Source organism: Cebidichthys violaceus, unplaced genomic scaffold, assembly GCF_023349555.1.
Source record: "Cebidichthys violaceus isolate CVI_PGR_0920_01 unplaced genomic scaffold, fCebVio1.0.p SCAF_79, whole genome shotgun sequence".
Classification (NCBI taxonomy): domain Eukaryota; kingdom Metazoa; phylum Chordata; class Actinopteri; order Perciformes; family Stichaeidae; genus Cebidichthys; species Cebidichthys violaceus.
The window spans coordinates 278397-301176 of record NW_027176963.1 but is presented as its reverse complement, the minus strand read 5'-3'; the positions used below and the strand labels follow the sequence as shown (position 1 = coordinate 301176).

Sequence of the window (22780 nt, the reverse complement as noted above, 5' to 3'; positions counted from 1 at the left end):
CTCTTAAATCATTCATAGCGTCACTCCAGAACAAATCTGTCTGTCTGAGCGGTTCTTACATGAGGCCCGTCTGTACTTCCTGCCAGAGCACGCGTGTTCACTCTTCGTTACAAAGTCCGTACATCGCGATGATGTGAAATGACCTAATTCTTTGTATCTGATCCGATGTCCCGTCACGTCGCTGCAGCAGGAAGCTGGGAGCCGGTCCCTGAGCTGCTGGAGGCTTTCCGGACAGAGTTCGCCCTGCGTATGTTCTGGGGACAGTCGGGGGCGGCGGCCGACAGAGAGGAGCGCTACGAGAAGTTTGACAAGATTCTTTACGTACTCTCAGATAAACTGGAGCCCGTGGAAATCAGCCCACAGCAACCCGAGCCTCTAACCTGAGCCCTCAGGGTCTGCTTCACCAAGTGAAAGGTGAACGTCAGCACTTTCACTAGCGGAAAGAAAGATGAAAGTGAAATGTTTTTAGTTGAGCCGTGGGGCGTTGCGGGTCTCACCCCTGAGATCACTCGGACATAAAGGAAAAGTTATTTTTGACATGAGAGAGACTTTCGAGCTTGTCAACTTTTAACTTCTAAAGGAATGAGTTGTATCTTGAACGGGTGGGCCCTGGGCAGTCTTTTACTGTGAAAAGAGCTGCGTTGGATTCAGAAAATCTGGAACAGTTTACTCAAAAACTTATGTGTTAACTTCTTGAAATGTGCATTTCTGATACTCAGTGTTATCAATCCACACCACTCTGATACTTAGGACCAACATGAGCACGACTAAAACAGTCAGTTCCCTTTGTACGCGACCTGCTGCTGTAAAGGACCACACTGGGAATTGTTTTGTATTTGTTTTTTAATGCAATAAAAGTACGTTACATGTTTGCATGTAATGTTTCTCACAAAATGACACTGTAAAGAAACAAAGACGAGAAAAGAGTTGTTTTTTTTTTTTTTCTTCCTGTTTACTTTATGACTCAAACAATACACGTAAATACATACACTTTCTTTTTTAAAAATGGATCATACAATAATACCCCCTTTAAAATGCTCAGAAAACATCTACTAGTGCAGGACAGAGTGGTAGAGAAGGAGATGGGTAAACATTATATGGCTCAATGAAACATTTGTAAAGTCTGAGCTTCACAGTGCAGAATGAGGAGTGGGATGTATCTGCTGAAGGAGAAAAGCTTCTCTGCGCTCAGATGTGTATAAATGATTGTCCAATTAGTTTTGTGTGCGCGAGACTTTAAACGCTCCAAATTTAAAAAATGAACTTTTTTACTTTTCCCTTGGCAGTGATCCATTCAGGCGCTGAATTTTAAAACTCCCATTTCCTTCCCTTTTTGAAATCGACCCCATTATTAATTCAAAGGTTTTCAAACATGATCATTGTTTCAGAGAATTTGAGAAGGTCAACAACAGTGATAATCTGGAGGCTCAAAATATGAAAGCAGGTGGTTAATAAAACCAGTATAGCAGTATGAGAACCATGTAAATCGGTCAAAAGAAGAACCAGTTAAGGACCAGAATTGAGATCACTCTGCCGTTTCTGTGCATCGTTGGAATTCAAAAGTGAAGACGAGGACTTAACAATTTGCCTGTTATCACTTTTGAGTTGCACATATTTCTGGTTCTATGACATTAGCGCTGTGATGATCTCTGAAGCAGCAACCTCAAACGCAGGCGGTTCACCAAGTATTTGCGGCAAGAATTATAACTTTGATCATTATTGCCACTGTGCTTTCCCTTTTTACACACCATGTCTTAAATTCACAAGGAAAAAAAAGAAAAGAATGCAAGGTAAGTTTCCATTTTCAAGTCGTCTTCTTCAAACAGTACTCGCATGCATGTGGGTACATTGAAGCACTTTTTATATGCTGTTATTCTTCTTCCTGTTCATACTGATTATTTAAAAAAACTTCCTTAAGTGCTTCCAATACAAGTGAGTGGTGAAAAATATATAAGTTAATTTGTCTTTTTAGAATGAAATTCCTCTTGGTGTTTTCCTGCTGAGCTGTCGTGGAGCGATAGAAACACGTTTGTGTTTAAAAACACTGAAACTTTTGAGGATACCCACTTGGTTAGTCTAACCCAGACTGCTTGAGCCTCTTATTTTCAGAAAACCGTGACCCAGAATGCGATTCTGTCCCCCATCACTTACATTAGAAGCACATTAGGAATCTATTCATAGCCAGTGTGAACCAGATGAATGATAGCAGCGAGCAAAACGTACTTCAAAGTTCATATGGGCACATGACTATTGTTAGAAGACGGACGTAAGGGGCCCACTGTGGCTCAGCGGTAGAGCAGGGTCCTTCAATCAGAGGATCGGCGGTTCGATCCCCAGCTCTGCTATGCCGATGTGTCCTTGAGCAAGACACTAAACCCCAGCTGTGCCTACGGTGTATGAATGGGTATGAATGTTAGAGTCCTGATGGGCAGGTTGCACCGTGCATGGCAGCCATCACTGTATGAATGGGTGTGAATGGGTGAATGATGACATGTAGTGTTAGTCGCTATACATTTACATTTAAACCTATCCTTTACAGTGACACTCCATGGTGACACGTTAAGAGTTAATAGTGGTTTTCATCCAGCTTTAAGTCATCACTATAATAAAAAAGACAAAAGTCACATCGTCCTGTCAGGAAAGCCGTTTTTAGCAGAAGGGACGGTGTTACAAAAAGGTTCAGCAGGTGGGGTAAAAAGTCAAGTGAATGGATACATCATCATTAAAGATATGTAGCGCTTAGGCTACTGTGGCGTTGGATATGTTACGCTGGGCATCGCTTAACGCTGCAACAAGAAAAAAAGTTCAGGTATACATTCACAAGTTTGGATTCAAAAGAGCTGAAATCTGTGAAGAGCAGACCGTCTGGCGCAGAGACGGGGACTGTATGATAAGAAGCTTTCTAATCACTCGCTTTCATCTCGCCATACACATCTGAGATAAAAGACGGAGAGAACAGCTCCAATTATTGTGGATGACTTTGTATTCACCTTTGGCTCCTAACCTACCTTTCCACCACAAGCTGTGTGTGTGTGTGTGTGTGTGTGTGTGTGTGTGTGTGTGTGTGTGTGTGTGTGTGTGTGTGTGTGTGTGTGTGTGTGTGTGTGTGTGTGTGTGTGTGTGTGTGTTTTATGGGGCAAGTTTGACATAGGATGAAGGTATATAGCCCTCCTCTCCACTGGCTCTGAGGACTCTCATCCATCCATCTCCTTTATCGTCCTCCATTATACTCAACATCTCTCCCTCCAAAATGGAAATGGTGCCCTCGCTGTTGCCTGCACACAAACATACGCGATAAGGACACATGCAAACAGGCTAATAAAATCAAATCCATTTAGGAGCGAGTTGAGTGTGAATTATTACGACGTACCTTCAAAGGTGTACAGAGCCGTGCAATGGCCAACAGGAGTTTCTACGTCTTCGAACTCGTCGTCGAACTCCGTGTAGATGCTCTGAGAATGGTCAGCTGCTACGCCACTGGAAATATCAAGAGAATAAAAGAATCAAGACACGTCGACAATTTAAAGAAATAGTTTGACATCTGGCAACCTCGCGGTGATGACAAAACTCTCTGTAGGCAACTAGGTCCTGCAAGGCGAGGAGACATGCTAAAAAGGGTCACTAAGCTATTTTTCTGTAGCTTTGTTAGCTTCTGTTCTAGCACTGTTAGAAGAAGAAAATATCACAACTGTCCCGAAACAAATGCGTTAAACTCTGGAGCTTCAAATCAACCTGCTGCATTTCTTTTTTTCTTTGACCTCTAGTCGTCAATTAATTAATTTTTCATAAAAATGAATGACTTGTAGCAGCAGCCAGTTTCCCTCCAAATATTGCATTATATCTATTATTAACAATCATGCAAACATAGCGTCCGTCGAAATAATTCGGATGATGAAGAAGAGACGCATTAATGCCAGTCTATGATTCTTTTTGGATTTTTACTTTTTATGACATACTATGCTATACTATGACTTTTTTGGACATACTTTACGATCACTTTTTTCAACATACTTTGACATTTATATAATTTATAATAATAAATTTAACATATTTTACTATGATTTTAAAAGCCGGTTGTAAAATACTGTACGAAGACTTTTTTCACCATACTACACTAAGATTATTTTTGGCATGCTGTACTATGACTTCTTTCAACATACTATACTGTGACTATTTAATACATTTTTTCAAAATACTTAAATGTCTTATTTGACATACTATGCTGTGACTTTTTTACAACTATACTCACTTTTGTAGATATTACAATACCATGCACTGAAACACTGACTTTTTTTGATATACTATACAATTACTTTTTTTCGACATATTATACTTTGACCTTTTTATGACATACTATTCTATTACATTTTTATAGCATACTATACTATGACTTATTCCAACATACTATAACTTTTTGACATACTATATTATGACTTTTTCCAACACACACTATCCTATGACTTTATTATAACTTACTATAACTTTATTTGACCTATGATACTATGACTTTATTATAACTTACTATAACTTTATTTGACCTATGATACTATGACTATTATAACTTACTATAACTTTATTTGACCTATGATACTATGACTTTATTATAACTTACTATAACTTTATTTGACCTATGATACTATGACTTTATTATAACTTACTATAACTTTATTTGACCTATGATACTATGACTTTTGATGACATGCTTACAGATTAGCTCTAGCAGTACAGCTAGCTCTGCCTCTCTCGTAGCGGTCCATAGAGCTTTTCCTTGATTTTACTCTCCGTGCTTAGCTAATCTAACCAGCTGCTGGCAGTAGCTTCTTATTTGCTGAACAAATGCAAATGAACAAATTTACCAAAATGTCAAACTACTCTGTGAAATAAAGGTCTTACCCATGTTGAGTATTATTGTTGATGGAGTTGGAAGATTCCTCTCCTCCCACTGCCTCTGACAGCCACGTCTGTAATAAACCAGCAATAGATGTTAAGACTTGCGCAAATGCACTAACTCCCTATCCTGATCTGCCACGCACACATTATTGGCATGTTTCTGTGTGTGTTTGTGTGATAACCTCATATTTGGCGAGCTCCCCCCTCAGGCGGCCAATGTTCTGGGAAGTTTCTGAGATCTGAGGCTCCAGGCTGGAGGGGTCTCCCATCTGTGGATTCTGCTCGTACACACCCTTCATCTTCTCCAGCGCCTCACTGGGGTCAGACAGAGGAAGAGAAAAATGTGAGCACTCATCAAGGAAATATTCTCTCCGGGAGAGACATAGGGACAGGGGGGGGGGGGGGGATGGAGAGAAGTTTTTAAAAAGCTAGAAAACTTGCTGAAGGAACATGTGGTACTACTGTATACAACATTAGTGAGGTCAGGCAGTGATGGCTGGCTCGCAGTTACAGTTCCTTCAAAAGGTGTTTGATGGGGTTGTGGTCTGGGCTGTGTGGACCAGTCAAGATTGTCTACACCTAACTGGAAAAATATTTTTTTTTACGGTATTGTCATGTGGAAACTAGAAAGAGTCTTTAACAAACTAGGAGCACACTGTTGTACAAAACATCACTGAATGCTGCGGCATTTTAATTTAAACAAATTTTTCGGGAGCCAAAAAGTATAAGTGTATATATATATATATATATATATATATATATATATATATATATATATATATATATATATATATATATATATATATATAAAAAACACAACAACTCTTGAGGCCAGCTAACATTTGTGTGTAACTGTGGCAAATGTTGAAGTTACTTGACAATGTATGTAAAAATGTACATGCATCTATTGTGATATCAAATAGAAGATATCACAATAAAGCTAAAAACGTGTATTTCTATTGTGGAAATGTATCATTTGAAGCCTTGGGGGAAAAAAAAAAAAAAAAGAAAAAAAAAAAGAATTCTGCTCTCATTATTTCACATGAGAGACGTCTGTGTTCTTATCTGTGCTCTTTAATTACAGAGGTTTGCTGTTAATACCAGACACCTATCAGTCACATTTGATCAAAGCACCAAGTCCTGATGAAGCAGATCAGCTCAATTTTAAACTATATAGTAATAATTAAAATATTAACTCAACTTTTTTCAGCATCATAGAGAAAAGTTCTCTCGCCGATGCGGTGCCAAAGATTCTCCAATTAATTCAGGCTGAACTAATTAACCAGGAGATCCACTGATATTTAAAACATATAAGAGAAGAGCTTCTCAGACAGGATGGAGATATTTCTGTAGTTTCAAGCTTGCAGTAGGAGATAAAAGTTGTTTTTTTGACACCTCCACCTCCTGATGCTTATTTTGAAGCACTGAAATGAAACTATGTACTTTTTAGAGTAACTCTACACTGACTTAAATAGCTGCTGACAGACCAAAAACAGGGATACCACCACATGAGGTCCAACCTATGGGTTAGGCTTAAAAATGACAAGTCTGTGTTTCCAGGCCTTGGGGATGCCTGTTGATGCTGAGGGCGAGGGGGACGCTGTCACCTTTGGTCCTGTGTCTTCTGCAGCTCTTTGGTGATGTCGTCAATCTTTGCATGAAGCTTCTTCTTCCTCTGCTCCGGAGGAAGGTGAGAGAAATCTTCTGCAGCAGGCGGCTACACACACGCACACGCACACGCACACACACACACACACACACACACACACACACACACACACACACACTTACAGTAATTATCCTGAGCATCATGTATATGACAAACTTATCAATGATCACCACCAGATGTCTCTCCTCCCTGTTTCTATCTGTCTTTCCAACAAGAAGCCTAACAAGAGAGAGAGACACTTCATCTAACTGTGTCATGCAAACAAACCTTGTTCAAGGTATGAAATGATTGGAAAACACACATAGTCACAGACAGAGAGAGCGAGGAGAAAGACTGTTCAGAGCCAAATGACATCCCCTGAGAATACCACTGAATGTCAGCTGTGCAGTGTTTTGGACTGATGCACACTGAATGAACAACAGGTAAGAGTCTTTCTGCTGTGATGCCATACCAATGTACATTTAGGTAAGAGCAAGAGTTCTGCTTAATTCAACGAAGCAACAACACTATTTCTGAAAGGAAATGTTGCGATTATCCTTCTTTTTTTTAAAATGCTAAATTTCACTTACATTCTTTTCCTTTTCAAAAGACAGACATCTTAAAACCAAAACTACCACTTGAGGCAAGTCAAAATATGCATATTTTTGTAATCTGAGTGTACTGACACGATAATAACACGGAGATATTTTTAGTTTGAATGGTCATGGCTCTGACTGAGCTTAAATAAAACATATGTTCCTTTTTATAAAATTAGAGTCTTGCCTTTTTGCTCAACAGAAAGAATTTAAAGTTATTTATCAGTTTGGCATCACAGAATAAAGACTTGGTGATCTAGTTTAGAGAGAAAGTGAACGATGTTCCCTGAATAGAGATGTAGTTCCCTGTGCCATGAGAGAAATAGTATTTCATTTAGTAAATGAAAAAGTACCTGCACCAAGGAATCCTGCTTGCACTGCCAACTAGGTGACTACATACATGCCCATTCATCAAGCTGGGCAGCGTAACAGCTGGTTGTGCTCACAAGTACAGTAGACCACACCTGACACACACACACACACACACACACCCAGCTGGGATGACAGGCGAGGTCACCTGAAACCCGGTCACACCTGCATTTCAAAACTGAAAAATGTTGCGTCGGAATTAGCTACATTTTTGTGGTATTTGCACCGTTGATCAACAGCCATCTGTCTTCACAGTGCTGACTTTTAAAGGGGAACGGAGAGCAGGAGAGTCCAACATGGAGGAAGCTATTGTAGCTTGTTCGCTGTCTTGCTCCATATATTTAACCGGCTCTAGCAGAATCTAAACTGCTCCACAAAAGACAAATGTTTTTTTAGTCATAAGACAGAAGTCGATGGTACAAATATGTCTTTAGAATAAACTCTGTGACCGTACAGTCGTTTTAGTGACGGAAAACCTAAACCCAATTTGTGTCTCTCATGTTTTAGTTGCAGCGCTGATGATCCTACTTCACAAAAAAAAAAAAATTATTATTAATTATAATTATCCTACTAATCTTGGAAAAAACTATAAACTCGTTAAAAGGCGTACTTCTGCTCGGACAGTATTTCCAGAATCTTAAAAAAAAAAAGTTGACATGTCATTTGTAGGTAACTGGATTAGGAATTAAAGGGATTTTGGGGGAATTTCTTTCAGACAGAGGGTGTTATGTGCAGACTGTAAAGCCCCTCGAGGCAAATTAGTGATTAGTGATATTGGGCAATATGAATACATTGACTTGAACTTGGGAAATCATATTTTATCATGCAGTGGATGGAGTATTTTTTCATCCTGAGGGTTAGAAGAGTCTTTTGAGGATTCTGGAAGTTAGCTGATCCTGCATTTTTACAAGATCCCTAGGTAATTATTATTTTTTTTTTTTTTTTATAAAATTGGATGCTTGGAAAGAGCAATAGAGACACAAACTGGGGCCTGACTAAGCTGACTAGCTAGCGTGGCTTTTTATTTCCTCTCCAATTACCGAATGAAACGTACAATCCTGCGAACAAAATGCCACGGGGCAGAGAAAATAAAAAAAGAATACATGGCAGGCTAACGTGTTACGTGCTGGTTCGGCAACTAGCCCTGCGATGCAAGTAGCTTCTAGCACTTTCTCAAAGACGCGTGGATGAACTCCAGTTCGTTGCTTTTCGGTGTGACCGGGCCTCGACACATTTTTACCTGCAGATGGCAGTGCAGCACGATCCAGAGTTACACCTTAAATAGCACTTCCCCTTGAAAAGAATCCAGCACCAGTACACTTTTATTATAGCACCTTCTCAGTCTTCCCTCTATGTAATGTTAATGAATGTTACCATGTGCTTTTCAGCTTGCACTATCTAGACAGAGAGAGACGGACATTCAGAATGAGATGCATGTATAAATAACTCTCCACATGGGAAACACTTTCACAGTAACAAGCATGGTATCTGTACGGATTATTCAGCATCAATGAGACAAATACATGAGCGGGGGGGGGGGGGGGGGGGGGACCTGAGCAGATGTCGTCACTCACCGAGTGCCGTTTGTGTAATATCTTTAAGGTGGAAATCCTGGGTTTGACAGAGCGATTAAACTCTCTGAGGCAGAGAGAGAGAGGGGAGTGCTGCAGCTTGGAGAGGGGGAGGGAGAGGGGGTGGCTTCCCGGTGGGAAAGGGGACGGGGGAGAGAAAGATGGAGGGCCATACTGAAGAAGGGGGAGAAAAAAAAGGACAAGGGATCAAGGGAAAAGGAGCAAAGGAGGGGAAAAATGACAACGGTGAAGACGGGAAAAGACGAGAAGAAGGAAAGAGAGTCAAACAGATGCAGAGATTGTAATAAAACGGGTTAAAGAGTTAAAGACAGAGCGAAGGATGTTATGGGGCAAGTCTGTGCAGCAGACTGGAATTAGAATTGGCCCCTGAGGGCAGCAGGGTGGTGGGTTAAGACATGAATGGAATGTGTGTTGAGTTTCGTGTGTGTGTGTGTGTGTGTGTGTGTGTGTGTGTGTGTGTGTGCGTTTGTTTTAGTGCATTGTTATGAGACCATGCAAGCAGCGTCATTTTGCACTTCTACAATAGTCAACAGGAGGAGGATAAGAAGAGAGCTGGGCCCCGATGTTTGCGTGGATTTGACTGTTGGTTTTTAAGCTCTTTAAAATCTGTCTTAAATGTGTCGGCAACAAGTTGTCAAACCTGTAAAGGAACAGGTTTATCCACGGTTAGCTGTAACATTACACCTTTTCTTAGTTGCGTATTGAGAAACACTCATGCGATCGTTATTTGAAATGAAAACATGTTGGTTATTATAGGATGAGACTGCTGGTGTTTATTTTTCTTACGTCAATAAATCCCATTAAGAGACCAAAGCCAACCATGAAGTGATCCTAACTTTGTTAGTTTTTTTTAGTAAAAAAAAACTAACAAAGCATCATATACTGTAGCTTCTTGCTCCGTCACATCAGTGAGCCACACTGCTGTAGGCGACTGGGTGACATGTTTCTTTTTTCTTTTTTTTTTTAAATGGGTTACTGTAAACTATTTTTAATCTGTCCCAAATAAACTGTCCTGAACTGCCATAAAAATGAAATCACTTCTGAAAATAGTTCCTAACAGATGCACCATTTCCCCTTTTTTGAGTAACGTTTGCTAAAAGCTACAGCGCCCATGCAGCTGTTTTAAGAAATGATTTTGCCTTTCTTTAAAAATGAAACTATATATATGTGTGTGTGACACATTTTTTCAAGATGAACTTCACTCTATAGTTTGAATGTCTGAAAGTATTGAGAGATGGACTAACACTTTGTTGCCCTTTAACATGGTTTGATATAAACTTGTCAATCAAAGCTCCAAAGCGGAATACAACAAATCCAGAAGCTAACGGGATGTAATCAAACACTGCTGCACTTCTGTCCAAAATAAATCGTTTTTTGGGAGCATCTATTGAGTGTGGCGCTTTAAAAACTAAAATGCATTAAACGCATTTGCATCTTGCAAATCAATTAATCCACTTTTAATTGGAGTGGGTTCCTAAATTATTTAAATCAGATTGATGACTGAAAACCATAAAATCAACATAATTTGTATCTCTGGTTATGGAGTATATTTAACTTGCTCTGGGACAGATTTTTGCAGGGTTTATTTTCATAATAAGAACATGTTTGAGGCTTCAAATTAAACTGTGAAGCGCTCTCTGATCGTCACTCAATTATATGAGTGCTCATTACTGTTTCCAGAAATAGGAGCATGTGGTGTTTTAAGAAAGACCGATAAACCAGCCTGTTAACTGTGTTTAAGTTACGTTATGTGGACTAGACATGATCATTTTAGTCCGATAACTCGTTTGTCCGGATTACTTTTTGAAGAAGAGGACAGGGAGGATTTTCCGGTTGTCGATGTGATGTTTATGTAAAATCTATGAGAAGCAAATCTCATGTTAACAGACTGCAAACTCACCTTGTGCTTCTTGCTGAAAGGCCAGAGCTTGGCGCGCACTTTGGGGGGGTTGAGGCTGGAGTCGGAGGTTGCTGGTTTGATTCCTTGGGTGTAGTCTTCAAACTCTAAGTCTGCAGGCCGCTCAAAACCAGACTTGTGCTGCTCTATGAACAGTATCGAGTCCTGCAGGGAGACAAACAGACACTGGTAACAATATTGATTCAACACGTAATCACTTAAACTTTGTGAGCTCTTAAATGTTACCGTAGGGATGAATCAACACCTCTGAGACACCGTGTCAACAATAGCTACATCTTGGTTAATCACACTGACTGTAAACATAACTTTTGTTTGTTTACAAGAATTCACTTATTGGCTTTTTGCTGTCGATGGTTAGTTGAGAACATTGATCCCAAAAATATATGTATAACAGCAAAACTGAAGCTACAACCAGCAGCTGATTATCTTAGCTTAGCATAAAGACTAGAAGCAGGGGGGAAACTGCAAGCATGGCTCGGTTCAAGGCACAACATCAGGGGTTATGTGCTGGACTATTTCCTAGTGACTTCCTGGAGTCTCCGCTGGTTGCCAGCCTTGTGAAGACAAAACTTTAGGAAGTCACGCCGTGTTAATTAGGGAGCTTTAGAGGGCTGGTTATTACCTTTGGACAGAGCCAGGCTAGCCGTTTCCCCTTGCTTCCAGTCACTGTGCTAAGCTAAGCTAACTGGCGGGTGCTTGCAGCTTCACATTTAACCGGCATATATGACAGCGATATAAATCCTCTTATTCAGCAAGAAAGCAAATAAATAAATTATCCAAAATGGCTAAAACTATTTCCTTTAAAACACCAGAAGATGAAACACCATCTCTGTAAGTTTCACAACAATAAGATCAGAGGTGTCTTAGAGACAGAGACAATTCACAGTCCATTTATTTTAATCATGTGGGCGAAACAGAACACAACAAAATGACAGACACATGTATATTCTAATAAGCATCTAACATTTACCTGTTTCTCATTAATTCTCCCCCCTGCTGAAGAAATCCCTTCTAAACACTTGGCGATGATGGGCAGCACCTTCTTCTCGATTTCTGAAAACTGGCAGTAGCCCGCCGCCAGACTCCGAATCCTCCGCTCATCCATGTCCTGCATCTTCTGCTCGACACACAAACAACACAACAGCCTCCTTAAATATCATATAGTTGCACATTCCCATTTATACGAACACACGGGAGAAGATGATTACATTTTTGAAAGGGTGTGTTTGGTTATTACATAATTTAAGCAGGTGTGTGAGCTCTGCCCAGCTTGTACTGCTTTGGGAATGTGTGTGTGTGTGTGTGTGTGTGTGTGTGTGTGTGTTTACGTGTGTCTTTGTCTCACGTTGAAGATCTGCGGTATCTCCGAGTAGTAGTAGAATCTTTGTTCCTTGTTGTATTTCTGGAGCTGTGCTGCATAGTCGTTCCTGCACTCCTCCGCTGTGTGTGTGCGGGCGTGGGCATGTTGTTTGGCCTTCGGAGCGAGAGATAGGTGGAGCCAGGGAGGAGAAAGGGAGGGGAACATGAAAGGATGCAGGGAGAGAGGGAGAAAAAGATGCAAAAACAAAATGCAAAGTGGGAGAAATGTGGGAGAGACGGAGGAAGCAGAGGGAGACAAGGAGGAAGAGAGGCCACGGAGGGAGAAAGACAAGAAAAGCTCAAGGATTTTCTTCCTTTTTTTTGGACTGAAAATATTATGAAAACCAAACATGAAAAAAAATGTATATCAGTGCTGCTCAGCAGTTGACGCTAACCTGTGTGTGTGTGTGTGTGTGTGTGTGTGTGTGTTTACCTTATCGACATCGAGTCTGGTGGCATTGACGTCACTCTCTATTTTCTCTGCTTGTTGTGTGGCTTTTTCAGACTCTGCCCATTCCTTGGCATAGCGCTTCTTAGTCTGCAGGCATGTATAGAGTACACACACACACACACACACACACACACACACACACACACACACACACACACACACACACACACACACACTTTAACAAACTTAAATGAATAGAATAGAATTCGGTAGCATTAACAATCCAGTCAGGGTATTCAGTCCCACTAGAGGTACAAAAAAGTAGTAGCTAACTGACTGTAACACAGATAGCTTAACACAGAGGTTTTGTTTTGTTTGTAACTTTCTGGAAAACCCAAAGTTATTCGTAGTCATGGCTTATAACTGATTTATAAAACATCATTAAATGATGAATTTGCCCAACATTTTTTTTTGTAAAAACTTGTAAACAAGAAAATGGTACCAGAATTACACTTCATATTCAGTGGCAACAGACCTCGCTGTGAACCACTTTAACCAGAACTTCTTTCTTCCCAAGAAGTTGTTGCTGTTTTCTTTAAAACTATTAATTTCCTTGGAAAGAGGAGGTGACATATATTTCTAAACCTGACGAAACAAAAACATAAAATGGTAACACTATTTTACGAAGTTTTCTTGGAAAGAACAAAGTACTATAAATTGGTTCCAACTTATATAGAGTTATATAGAGACACAATTCCAACACTCACACTCCAATTAATTAATTCCAAATACTGGCAAACCAGCTCTGCTGAAATATCCAATTTGTTGCAGGCGAACATACAATTCATCATATATAAAGAATAAAGTCTCCAAGACTAAATTAAAGATGAAGAAAACTGATTTTGAACTCAACAAAACAAAGAGCTTTGTATGAGCTTCCTCTATAATAATGATTAGTACGTGATTAAACAGCTTCTCCAAGGAAACTTTTAAGAAATGAAACAACGGACCTGTAAAATAAAGCCACAAAAACCATCTGCATGAAGATACCACTAGAGGCAAGTGAGATTTTTTTCTCCCAATTCAGGCAAACAAATTCTTTAAATGACAATCATGTGATCCAAACTAGACATCTGTAAACAACAACAACAAGTGACTCACACTTTCTAGTTGTTTAAAGCTGCTCTCTAAAACCTGCTGGGCCTTCTTGGCATCAGATAGGTGCTGCGGAACAAAGAGGTTTCAGTTAATGTGCTGCAGTTTAAGACGATGACACAGCGTTCCACGTTAATCTGCCAAATCTTTCCTGTTCCCTCCCTTCCTCGTGTTATTTTTTCTCCCGCTCTCACTGTTTTGCGTTCCAGCTTCAGGTCCTGAATGTACTTGGTGAGTTCCACACAGATGCCAGTCATCATGTTCTCAGCGATGAGCTCCCGTTGGCCGGCGTAATCGTTCAGCTCGTTCAGGATGTCTTGGAGTGATGCGTGATTGCTGAATCTGCAGCAGGAGGGAGAGACAATTTGGAAAATCATCACAGCTGGGTTTAAACAACATTTAACTGAATGATAAACCCAAATTCAATCATAGCTTAGCAACCGTGACTAAGGACTACAGGCTTTTTACTGGATTTTTCTATATGTCAATGTGATGTGCACAGTGCGCTAATAAGTGTGTGATACTAATGTATGTATAAAACACAAAAGTGAAAGGAATGGATTAAACTCTGTGTTTATCTGCGTTGGTGGCATGTCCGGCTAACTAGCTTACTAACAACAGTAGAAACCGAGCGATATTTTCAAGATAACTACATTATTTTGTGAGGTTAAAACTTCTTTAGAAAAATATATTTTCAACACAGGAACATCCACCCCGTGGAGGACACGGTGCTACTATATCAGAGTTTAGTTTAAAGCTGCTAAATGCATTTTAATTGCCTCTTCACGGCTCTCAACATGGCGACGCCTGAGCCGGCAGCTCACAGCCAACGGTGCTAACGAAGCTAACAGCGCAAACTACTGCAACAGTGAGTACAGAGCTAACATTGTTTGCCTGAACGACTTTGATGCGATTATAAAACGATTATCAATTCATCTTGATGCATCAAAACTTTTGATTTCCATACTTACTATCCACTATTTTCAAAAAATAAAAGGATCCATAAAAAATAATTTTAACTGATTAATCTCATACAAAAATAACGCTTTCTCTGGAACATGTGGTAAAACAATAAAATACAGTGATAAAGTGTGCGGTTGTGGTCTATCCTTCTATCCTGCCCGCTTTCCTCAGTGATGCCATGACTTTAGCTTTAGCTTCATCGTGAAGTGTAAGTATCCAAAGTGTGTAACATAGCGCTAAAGCCCTGTTTCTCAATGACTGAGGATATAAAAGTGGTGATACACTTTGTGATACACTTTGTGATTCGCCCTTTCCAAATTTGGCGTAAGAAGAACCAAATGCTTCCATGCGGTGCCGGTTGGATTGTGACCATATTCGGTTGCTCAAGTTCAGCCACCTTCACCAGAACTCCGCTCGCTTTTAGCCTAGCTTAAAACGCAAACACATAAAGTGTTTTATGCGTGTTGCGTTCAGGGGAAGCCGTTAAGAACGGCGTTACAGAATTGTTACAGGCGAACACAATGTTGAGATTTTTTTATTTTATTTCTAAGAGTCGATTCTCATTTATAAGTAAAGCATACTCTTTGAAAATAAGAAAGTTAAAGCATAAATAGAACACTGTGTTGCTTGTTATCCAACATTGTTTTACCACAGCAAGAACCCCAACTGTCAGAACCAACAGATTCAACTTTTACTTCCAATACTGCACAATAATAATAATTAAACTAACTAGTCTTCTTTAAGCTTCAGCTGGTTAGGATGCTGATATTTTTATGTTTTTGTCTGGGATATGTAGCTTCATGTAGCTAGTATTTTAGCATTATATCATGTAACGTTAGCCATCATGTGCATATTTAATGTTAAGATGCTTTTACTGGAATATCAATGCTGGTTAATATTACCTTATGCTAGCTAGCTACAATTGTCATTTCAGCTGACAAAATCCACAGAAGTCGGCTAGAAATGAGAAGCCTGCTTATGTTTACTTCTGGCTGTAATAAATCTGCCACTGTTATCATTACTACTGCATATGTGTGGTGCGAGATTATAAAGCTTGACAGGCCAACAGTAAGGCGGTTTAGTGAACAGTAAATTGAAAATATTTGTATATATGCAAAACAAGGACAAAAACAATGGACATTTTATTTTTCTCTCACTTGCAGTCTTGCTCTTCTTTGCTCCCTCGTTTGGCATATTTCTTTGATAGACTCCTGTTAGGAAGTGTAAAAGAAGCAGTGTGACTGTCTATTACACACACATTTAAGAAAATGTATGCAAATATAAATAAACATTCAGAAACAAGCTCAAAAAGGCACACCTGAGTTGTTTGGCGTAGCTCTGCTCTATTTCCGTCCGTTCCTTCACAAACTTTATGTAGCGATCCACCAGGTCGAGGCCTGACTGCGTGTGCTTGTCGATGTGATCATACTGGTCCTAGAAGAAGAACAGCACAGAGCAACACATGTTTTCATACATGTATACACACACACACACACACACACACACACACACAGAAACGCTGCTGACACAGTGCAGTCAAAAAGCTTTTTGGATAGCGGCATATTTGTCATTGTTTTGGCTTTGTGTTGGATTTGAACTGAAGATAAACCTGAGGGTGATGACATCAGTGTAGGACTTTTTGTGCACAGTACAAATTTAAGAGTTTTGTGTAGTTTTTTTTAATCTTTTTAAAAAGGTCAAAAAGTGAAACTTTCTAGATTGTCCGAGTCAGTCACAAGACTGAAGTTTAAGTTGTCATGCGTTTCACCTACTGAGGACCAGACTGAAAGCAAAAAAGCGCTCGAAAACAAGAAGTGAAGCCAGCTGTAGTTTAAGCCTCAGAGCAACAAAGGGAACATAACAAGAGTCCATAAATGTCAGCGGGTCATGGACTACAAACTGTTAATTGTTTTGTCGCTTGACAGAAACCTAATCTACAAATGTTTTTATTGAGCATTTAAATAACGTTTAAAAACTGCCGAGCATTGCCTGGTTCTATAGCTTCTGAAATTGTATTTTTGTTGTTGCTTTTCTTTGTCTCATGTAAAACTAAGCTGAATATTTTGGATTTCGGACAATTTTCCACTATTTTATGATATTTTATTGACCAAACGATTAATCAAGACAGATTCTGCAGATGAATCACTCATCTTTATCTGAAAATATTAAATATAGTGACTTTATTTAACTTTATTTTATGTAACAGGTGCAACTGGTCCATTGTTCAAAAAGTTTATGTTTATGGCCTTTTGTGTTTTTTATGTTTTTTGTTGTACTATGTGTTCTTTAGTGGAAGGTGGTTTTTCTAAGTAAGTTTAAATTGGTTGCTGACTAATTGGTTAATCGACCGATCATTTTAGCTCTACTGTAATAGTTATATTTGTTAAAGCCCCGCCCACTTTGTGTCTGACAAAGTGAACGAACGTTTTAAAAATCTGACATCTGCAGACGCTGAGAACAGCCCTGTAGTGGAGTTAGGGCTACGATTAACCATTATTTTCAAGTTCACGTCACGAGCAAGAAAACCAGAAAATATTCACATTAGTGAAGCAGGAACCAGTGAGATTTTGACATTTATAAACAATTAATTCATTATTAAAATAGACGCGGAATAACTTTACAATAGTCAATCAACTAAGCGTCTCAGCTCCAACCACATTTCATGAGACTGTGGATCTGACACAAACGGAAACTGGAAGTCTAAGAATAACTCTCTATACACACACACACACACACACACACACACACACACACACACACACACACACACACACACACACACACACACACACACACACACACACACACACACACACAAAGTATCCACCCTTCTTTCAATTTCTCTCACACACACACAAATACAAAGGTGTAGAGCATAAAAGCAAACTATCCTTTTAGCATTCCTGTCTCATTCTTGACATACATCCATGGCTTTAAAACACAAACTCAGACACACACACACACACACACACACACACACAAACCTGTCAGACAGGTAACATTTGTCCTCTCTGTCCCCACTGGCCTACAGAGTCTTGACATACAGTAAAGGACTCACTGAATGTGAATGTGACAAAGAGCACAAAGAAAGACTCCACCTTGCCATTGTTCTTGTGTGTGTGTGTGTGTGTGTGTGTGTGTGTGTGTGTGTGTGTGTGTGTGTGTGTGTGTGTGTGTGTGTGTGTGTAGAGGCTGCAGGGTCTTCTGGAGCCAGAGACACAGATACTGAGTCCTCAGAGGAGGGGGAAGCTAAATGGAGACCATGGTAACACAGTTAATGTCCTGGATACGAGAGGGGCTGGGGCGGAGGAAGGAACAGGATTAGAAAACAAAAAGAGGACGATGGAGTGAAACAGACATTTTGTACCAGGAAGGAGAGAGATGGAGGAGAGTCAGATGGACGAGAAACAAACTGCGATGAAGACATTATGGAGCTTTGGAGACATACTCCTGCCTGCATTTGTCACTTTGCGTCGTTGCGCCCCATTGCTTCACTGCAACACAGCTGCATGTTTTGGGGGTTTTTTTGTGCGAGAGGAGGAAATACTGATAGTGAGACAGGAATGAGATAATCATTAGCTCAGAGCGAACCGCCGCCCTGTGACTGACCGTCCCCGGGGCCTCTGCAAACCCTGGAACCAGTCAGACTAGTCCCGCCCCTCACCGTGACGACTCCCGGCAGCATGTTTCCTCTCTGCTCTGAGCTCACGTTTTAGCTCACCTCGATCCCAACGAAAGCTACGAAACTGGTTGCACCAGCTAATCCTTATTAAGTTAGTATCAAGTGATTTACTAAATCTGTTGACACCATCAGGACTTAAACGTTTTAGCTGGTGAAGAATTTAGTGATGTGTAAACAGAGCAACTAATCACATAAATAAACTAAACAACTACTCTCTATGTTGGAACTAGTTCACCCAATTTAAATTACAGTTATAAGTCTAAAACTATAACGTTTAGCAAAATGTGCAACTTTTTGTTACTTTGAGGTATATTGCATTCTTTTTTTAGCAGTGAGGTGTATTCTAAAGTACATTTAGTCAAGTATTGTACTTCGGTACAAGTTTGAGGTTCTTGAAACTTTCCATTTCGGAGGGAAATGCAGTACTTTTTACTCCACTACAAATAATAGATGACTTAAGTTACTAGTTACGTAGATTCAGATTCAAAATAAAATAAACAAAATGTGATTCATTCATAAAAGACTATTGAAAGTTATGAGCTACCCAGCAGTATATTAAGTAATTCAAATGAGTGTCTCCTTTAAATTAATGCAATTATAACCCAATGACACAATAATAATAATAATAATAATAATATTCTAATAATGGGCACTTTACTTTAAGTATACTTCGATGCTCATACTTTTGTACTTTTACTTAAAGGTGCAGTGTGTAGGATTTGTCGGCTCAATCTAAGCGAAGGAAAACGCAGCGATTCTTATTTTCTGGCGATTTAACACTAAAGAAAACATACTTAATAATACTATATTCATATGCCAAGAGATCCCTCTAAATGCTACATACTGTTCCTTTAAATACCATTTGAAACGCAGGTGTTTCACTCAACACTGTTGTACTTTTACCTAAGTAGAATGTCTAAGTACATCTATCTATCTATCTTCCACCACTCTGCCAGAAATCACTCGGCTACGTTTCAACTTACAAGAATCTGGTGCAGCCGACTTCATTACTGTACAGATTTTACAGTATGAAGATAAATCAATCAGCCAAACAGCGTTCAAACAGCATTCAAACAGCGTTCAGACAGCGTTCAAACGGCGTTCAAACAGCATTTAACAGCGTTCAAACAGCGTTCAGACAACATTCAAACAGCGTTCAAACGGCGTTCAAACAGCGTTCAGACAGCGTTCAAACAGCGTTCAAACAGCGTTCAAACAGCGTTCAGACAGTGTTCAAACAGCGTTCAGACAGCGTTCAAACGGCGTTCAAACGGCGTTCAGACGGCGTTCAAACAGCGTTCAGACAACATTCAAACAGCGTTCAAACGGCGTTCAAACGGCGTTCAGACAGCGTTCAAACAGCGTTCAAACAGCGTTCAGACAGCGTTCAAACAGCGTTCAAACAGCGTTCAAACGGCGTTCAAACGGCGTTCAGACGGCGTTCAAACAGCGTTCAGACAACATTCAAACAGCGTTCAAACGGCGTTCAAACAGCGTTCAGACAGCGTTCAAACAGCGTTCAAACAGCGTTCAGACAGTGTTCAAACAGCGTTCAGACAGCGTTCAAACGGCGTTCAAACGGCGTTCAGACGGCGTTCAAACAGCGTTCAGACAACATTCAAACAGCGTTCAAACGGCGTTCAAACGGCGTTCAGACGGCGTTCAGACGGCCTTCAGACGGCCTTCAGACGGCGTTCAGACGGCGTTCAGACAGCGTTCAGACAGCGTTCAAACAGCGTTCAAACAGCGTTCAAACAGCGTTCAAACAGCGTTCAAACCCACCAAACTGGACGTCCCAAAGTTTCCAAAGACACCAAATATGTCAGGCAGAATTTGGGGGAAACGTGTCTTTCACTTAGTCTAAATATGACATCGTTGGCCTCATTGATGAGAAACCAGCTGATTCGGTCAAACAGTGCGGCATGCGGTGATTTTCCCAACTTCAAGCTACAAAACTGCGATATTTAACTGGGATTAAATGGAGGACATGTATCACTTTCATAATGTCAGCTCATCCGTGTGTGAGTACATGAGGTGACAGCGGATAGGAATGTAAAATGTTTGTTCTTTTTAGGAACGTCCAGTGACGAATAGGCTGCAACTAACAATAATCCTCACGACTGATTCATGTGCAGATTATTTTCTCCACAAATCAAAACCTCATTCCGTCTATAAATGTCAGAAAATTGTTAAAAGTGCGAATCACAATTTCCTAAAGCCCGGGGGTGACGTCTTCATATCGTTTGTTTAGTCTGACCAGCGGCCCTCAACCCAAAGAGATTCACTTTATTATTATTATAAGGACAAAAAAAAGCAGCACCTTTGAGCTTGAACGTGTTTGACATTTCCACAAAGATGACCAAAAAGTCACCTGCTCCAGTCTAACAGATGTGAGTTCCAGCTGCTTTTCTTTGTCCGATGTGATGGGAGCTGATTATCTTCAGGTTTTGGGCTGTTGGTCGGATAATACCAGTGATATGAAGACATCACTTTGGGCTTTCTCACATGTTACAGACCAATTCATGAAGAAAAACGATACGGAGATAAAGAAAATAATAGTTTGCGATTTCTTTTCAGACGACTGACCAATCGATTAATCGTCTCAGCTCTGATGTGTTTTTTTTTAGTTGTCTCCTCCTAAAGTCCACCGTTTGTCAGAACACAAGCAGCAGCAGCAGCTGAACGATTTTGAACTTCAACTGTTTATCCACAAAGAGCCTCACCCAGTCATGCCTGTGACCGTGGAATAATCCTCACAGGCATGAACTCAAGTCTCTCCGAACACAATCACTGCAGGATTTATGGCAAATTAGCTGCTTTGCTTTGAACCGCCAGCTATTAAACCAACTATGACGAACAGTCGGGACGTCTTGTTTCAGCCAAGACACAGTCTGTACAGAACACGCAGTATTTCCTTGAGGTCATCGTTCCACATCTGTCTGTCTGTGGTCAGCGTAGAGCTGAAGTGACAAACCAATCTCCATGGGACAACGAATCAGGAACTATTTTTCATGATTGATTAACCTTTTTTTATGGAGCAAAAAAAAGAAAAAAAAAGAAAAGCCAAACACTCTCTAGTTTCAGCTTCTCAAATGTGAGGATTTCCTGCCTCTCTGTGAGGTGTGGGGCAGTAAACAGGATGTCTTTGGGGTTCTGGACTACTGGTTGGACAAAACAAGCAATCTGAAGACACACTGTTATCATTCTATACTCACTCCTGACTTTTTTGTTTTATAGAGCAAACTAATGACTGATTAACCAGCAAACTAATCAAAACGTTAATAATTGTTAATTGCAGCCCTGGAACATGTGGCCACACCAGTTCAGTCCTTAGTACTCTGATGCTCCCCATGAGGGGCACTTGGTGGTCGGGGTTTGTCCGAGCCTGACGGACTGTCACCGTGATTCACAGCTGAGGGAGACACTGACCAGACAACCGGCCACAGCCTTCACAGCACTTCCTGAGCAAAGCTCCGAAGTTCGTGCATGGAGGAGGAGGAGGAGTGAGGGAGAGAGGAAAGGTGTTGGAGTACACCTTCAGCCTACAGTGTGTAGATAAGGTGGGCAGACAGAGTAATAAAGCGCCCTCCGCTCAGGAGAAGGTATGCAGGCGGCAGGAGTTGCGAAATCTTCCAGGCTGCAGGCTTTACAGACTCCTGCTGCTGCCGTCTCAAGACTACTTAACCCGGGCCTACGGGAGGGGGGGAGAAACAACCGTCCCGTGTACATAACATGTCGACAAAAACAACAGCGGGACTACTCTCACGAGACGTTCACGGGTTTATTCCTACCACTCATCCCAGAGGACTCTTCTCGTGTCAGCTGTCAACTTACCCAAAGATCCGTCCCCCAGTCCATGTCTGCGAAAAAAACACACACACACACACACACACACACGCAGGAATCCTTCTCAGAGAAAGAAACACCCAGGTGGTGGTGGTGATGGTGGTGAAGGAGAAACAAAAACAGATACACAAAAACTGCTCTCGTTACAAAGAGTCCACAAAAGTTTTTGAGTCTCGAAAGCAGGAGATGGCGGAGGAAATGTTTGGAGGAAGTCTACGCCTTCTCCTTGGCACGGAGGACACGGCCGTCCTGTTTCTTCCAGCGCAGCGAGAGAGAAAAAAATATGTTCAGGCGCTTTTTCCTGAAACAAGTTTGGGTCCCGGAGAGAGAGAGAGAAAGAGAGCGAGAGAGAGAGACAGAGAGAGAGAGAG

At 40.6% G+C, this 22780-nt stretch overlaps 2 protein-coding genes across 3 annotated transcripts in view; one reads left to right on the top strand and one right to left on the bottom strand.

Moving 5' to 3' along the window:
- sh2d3a (SH2 domain containing 3A) overlaps nt 1-872 on the top strand; it is a 14366-nt gene extending 13494 nt beyond the window's left edge. Inside the window, exon 20 of the mRNA XM_068737418.1 lies at nt 188-872. Within this exon, the coding sequence (XP_068593519.1) occupies nt 188-384 (197 nt within the window). The 3' untranslated portion in view covers nt 385-872. The remainder of the gene's footprint in view (nt 1-187) is intronic.
- On the bottom strand, nt 826-22780 carry LOC137892356 (cdc42-interacting protein 4 homolog). Of its 2 annotated transcripts, XM_068737419.1 has the most exons (15): nt 22398-22780; nt 16200-16315; nt 16039-16092; nt 14113-14260; nt 13925-13987; nt 12806-12910; nt 12359-12487; nt 11984-12130; nt 10996-11157; nt 8878-8901; nt 6498-6607; nt 5073-5205; nt 4894-4961; nt 3371-3477; nt 826-3275 (listed from the first exon to the last, which is right to left on the bottom strand). In XM_068737419.1, the coding sequence occupies exons 1-15, from the start codon at nt 22419-22421 to the stop codon at nt 3130-3132; spliced, it is 1536 nt and encodes a 511-aa protein (XP_068593520.1). In that variant the 5' UTR covers nt 22422-22780; the 3' UTR covers nt 826-3129. The 2 variants fall into 2 exon arrangements, with proteins under 2 accessions (XP_068593520.1, XP_068593521.1); XM_068737420.1 differs by lacking the exon at nt 8878-8901 and having other exon boundaries at nt 22398-22779.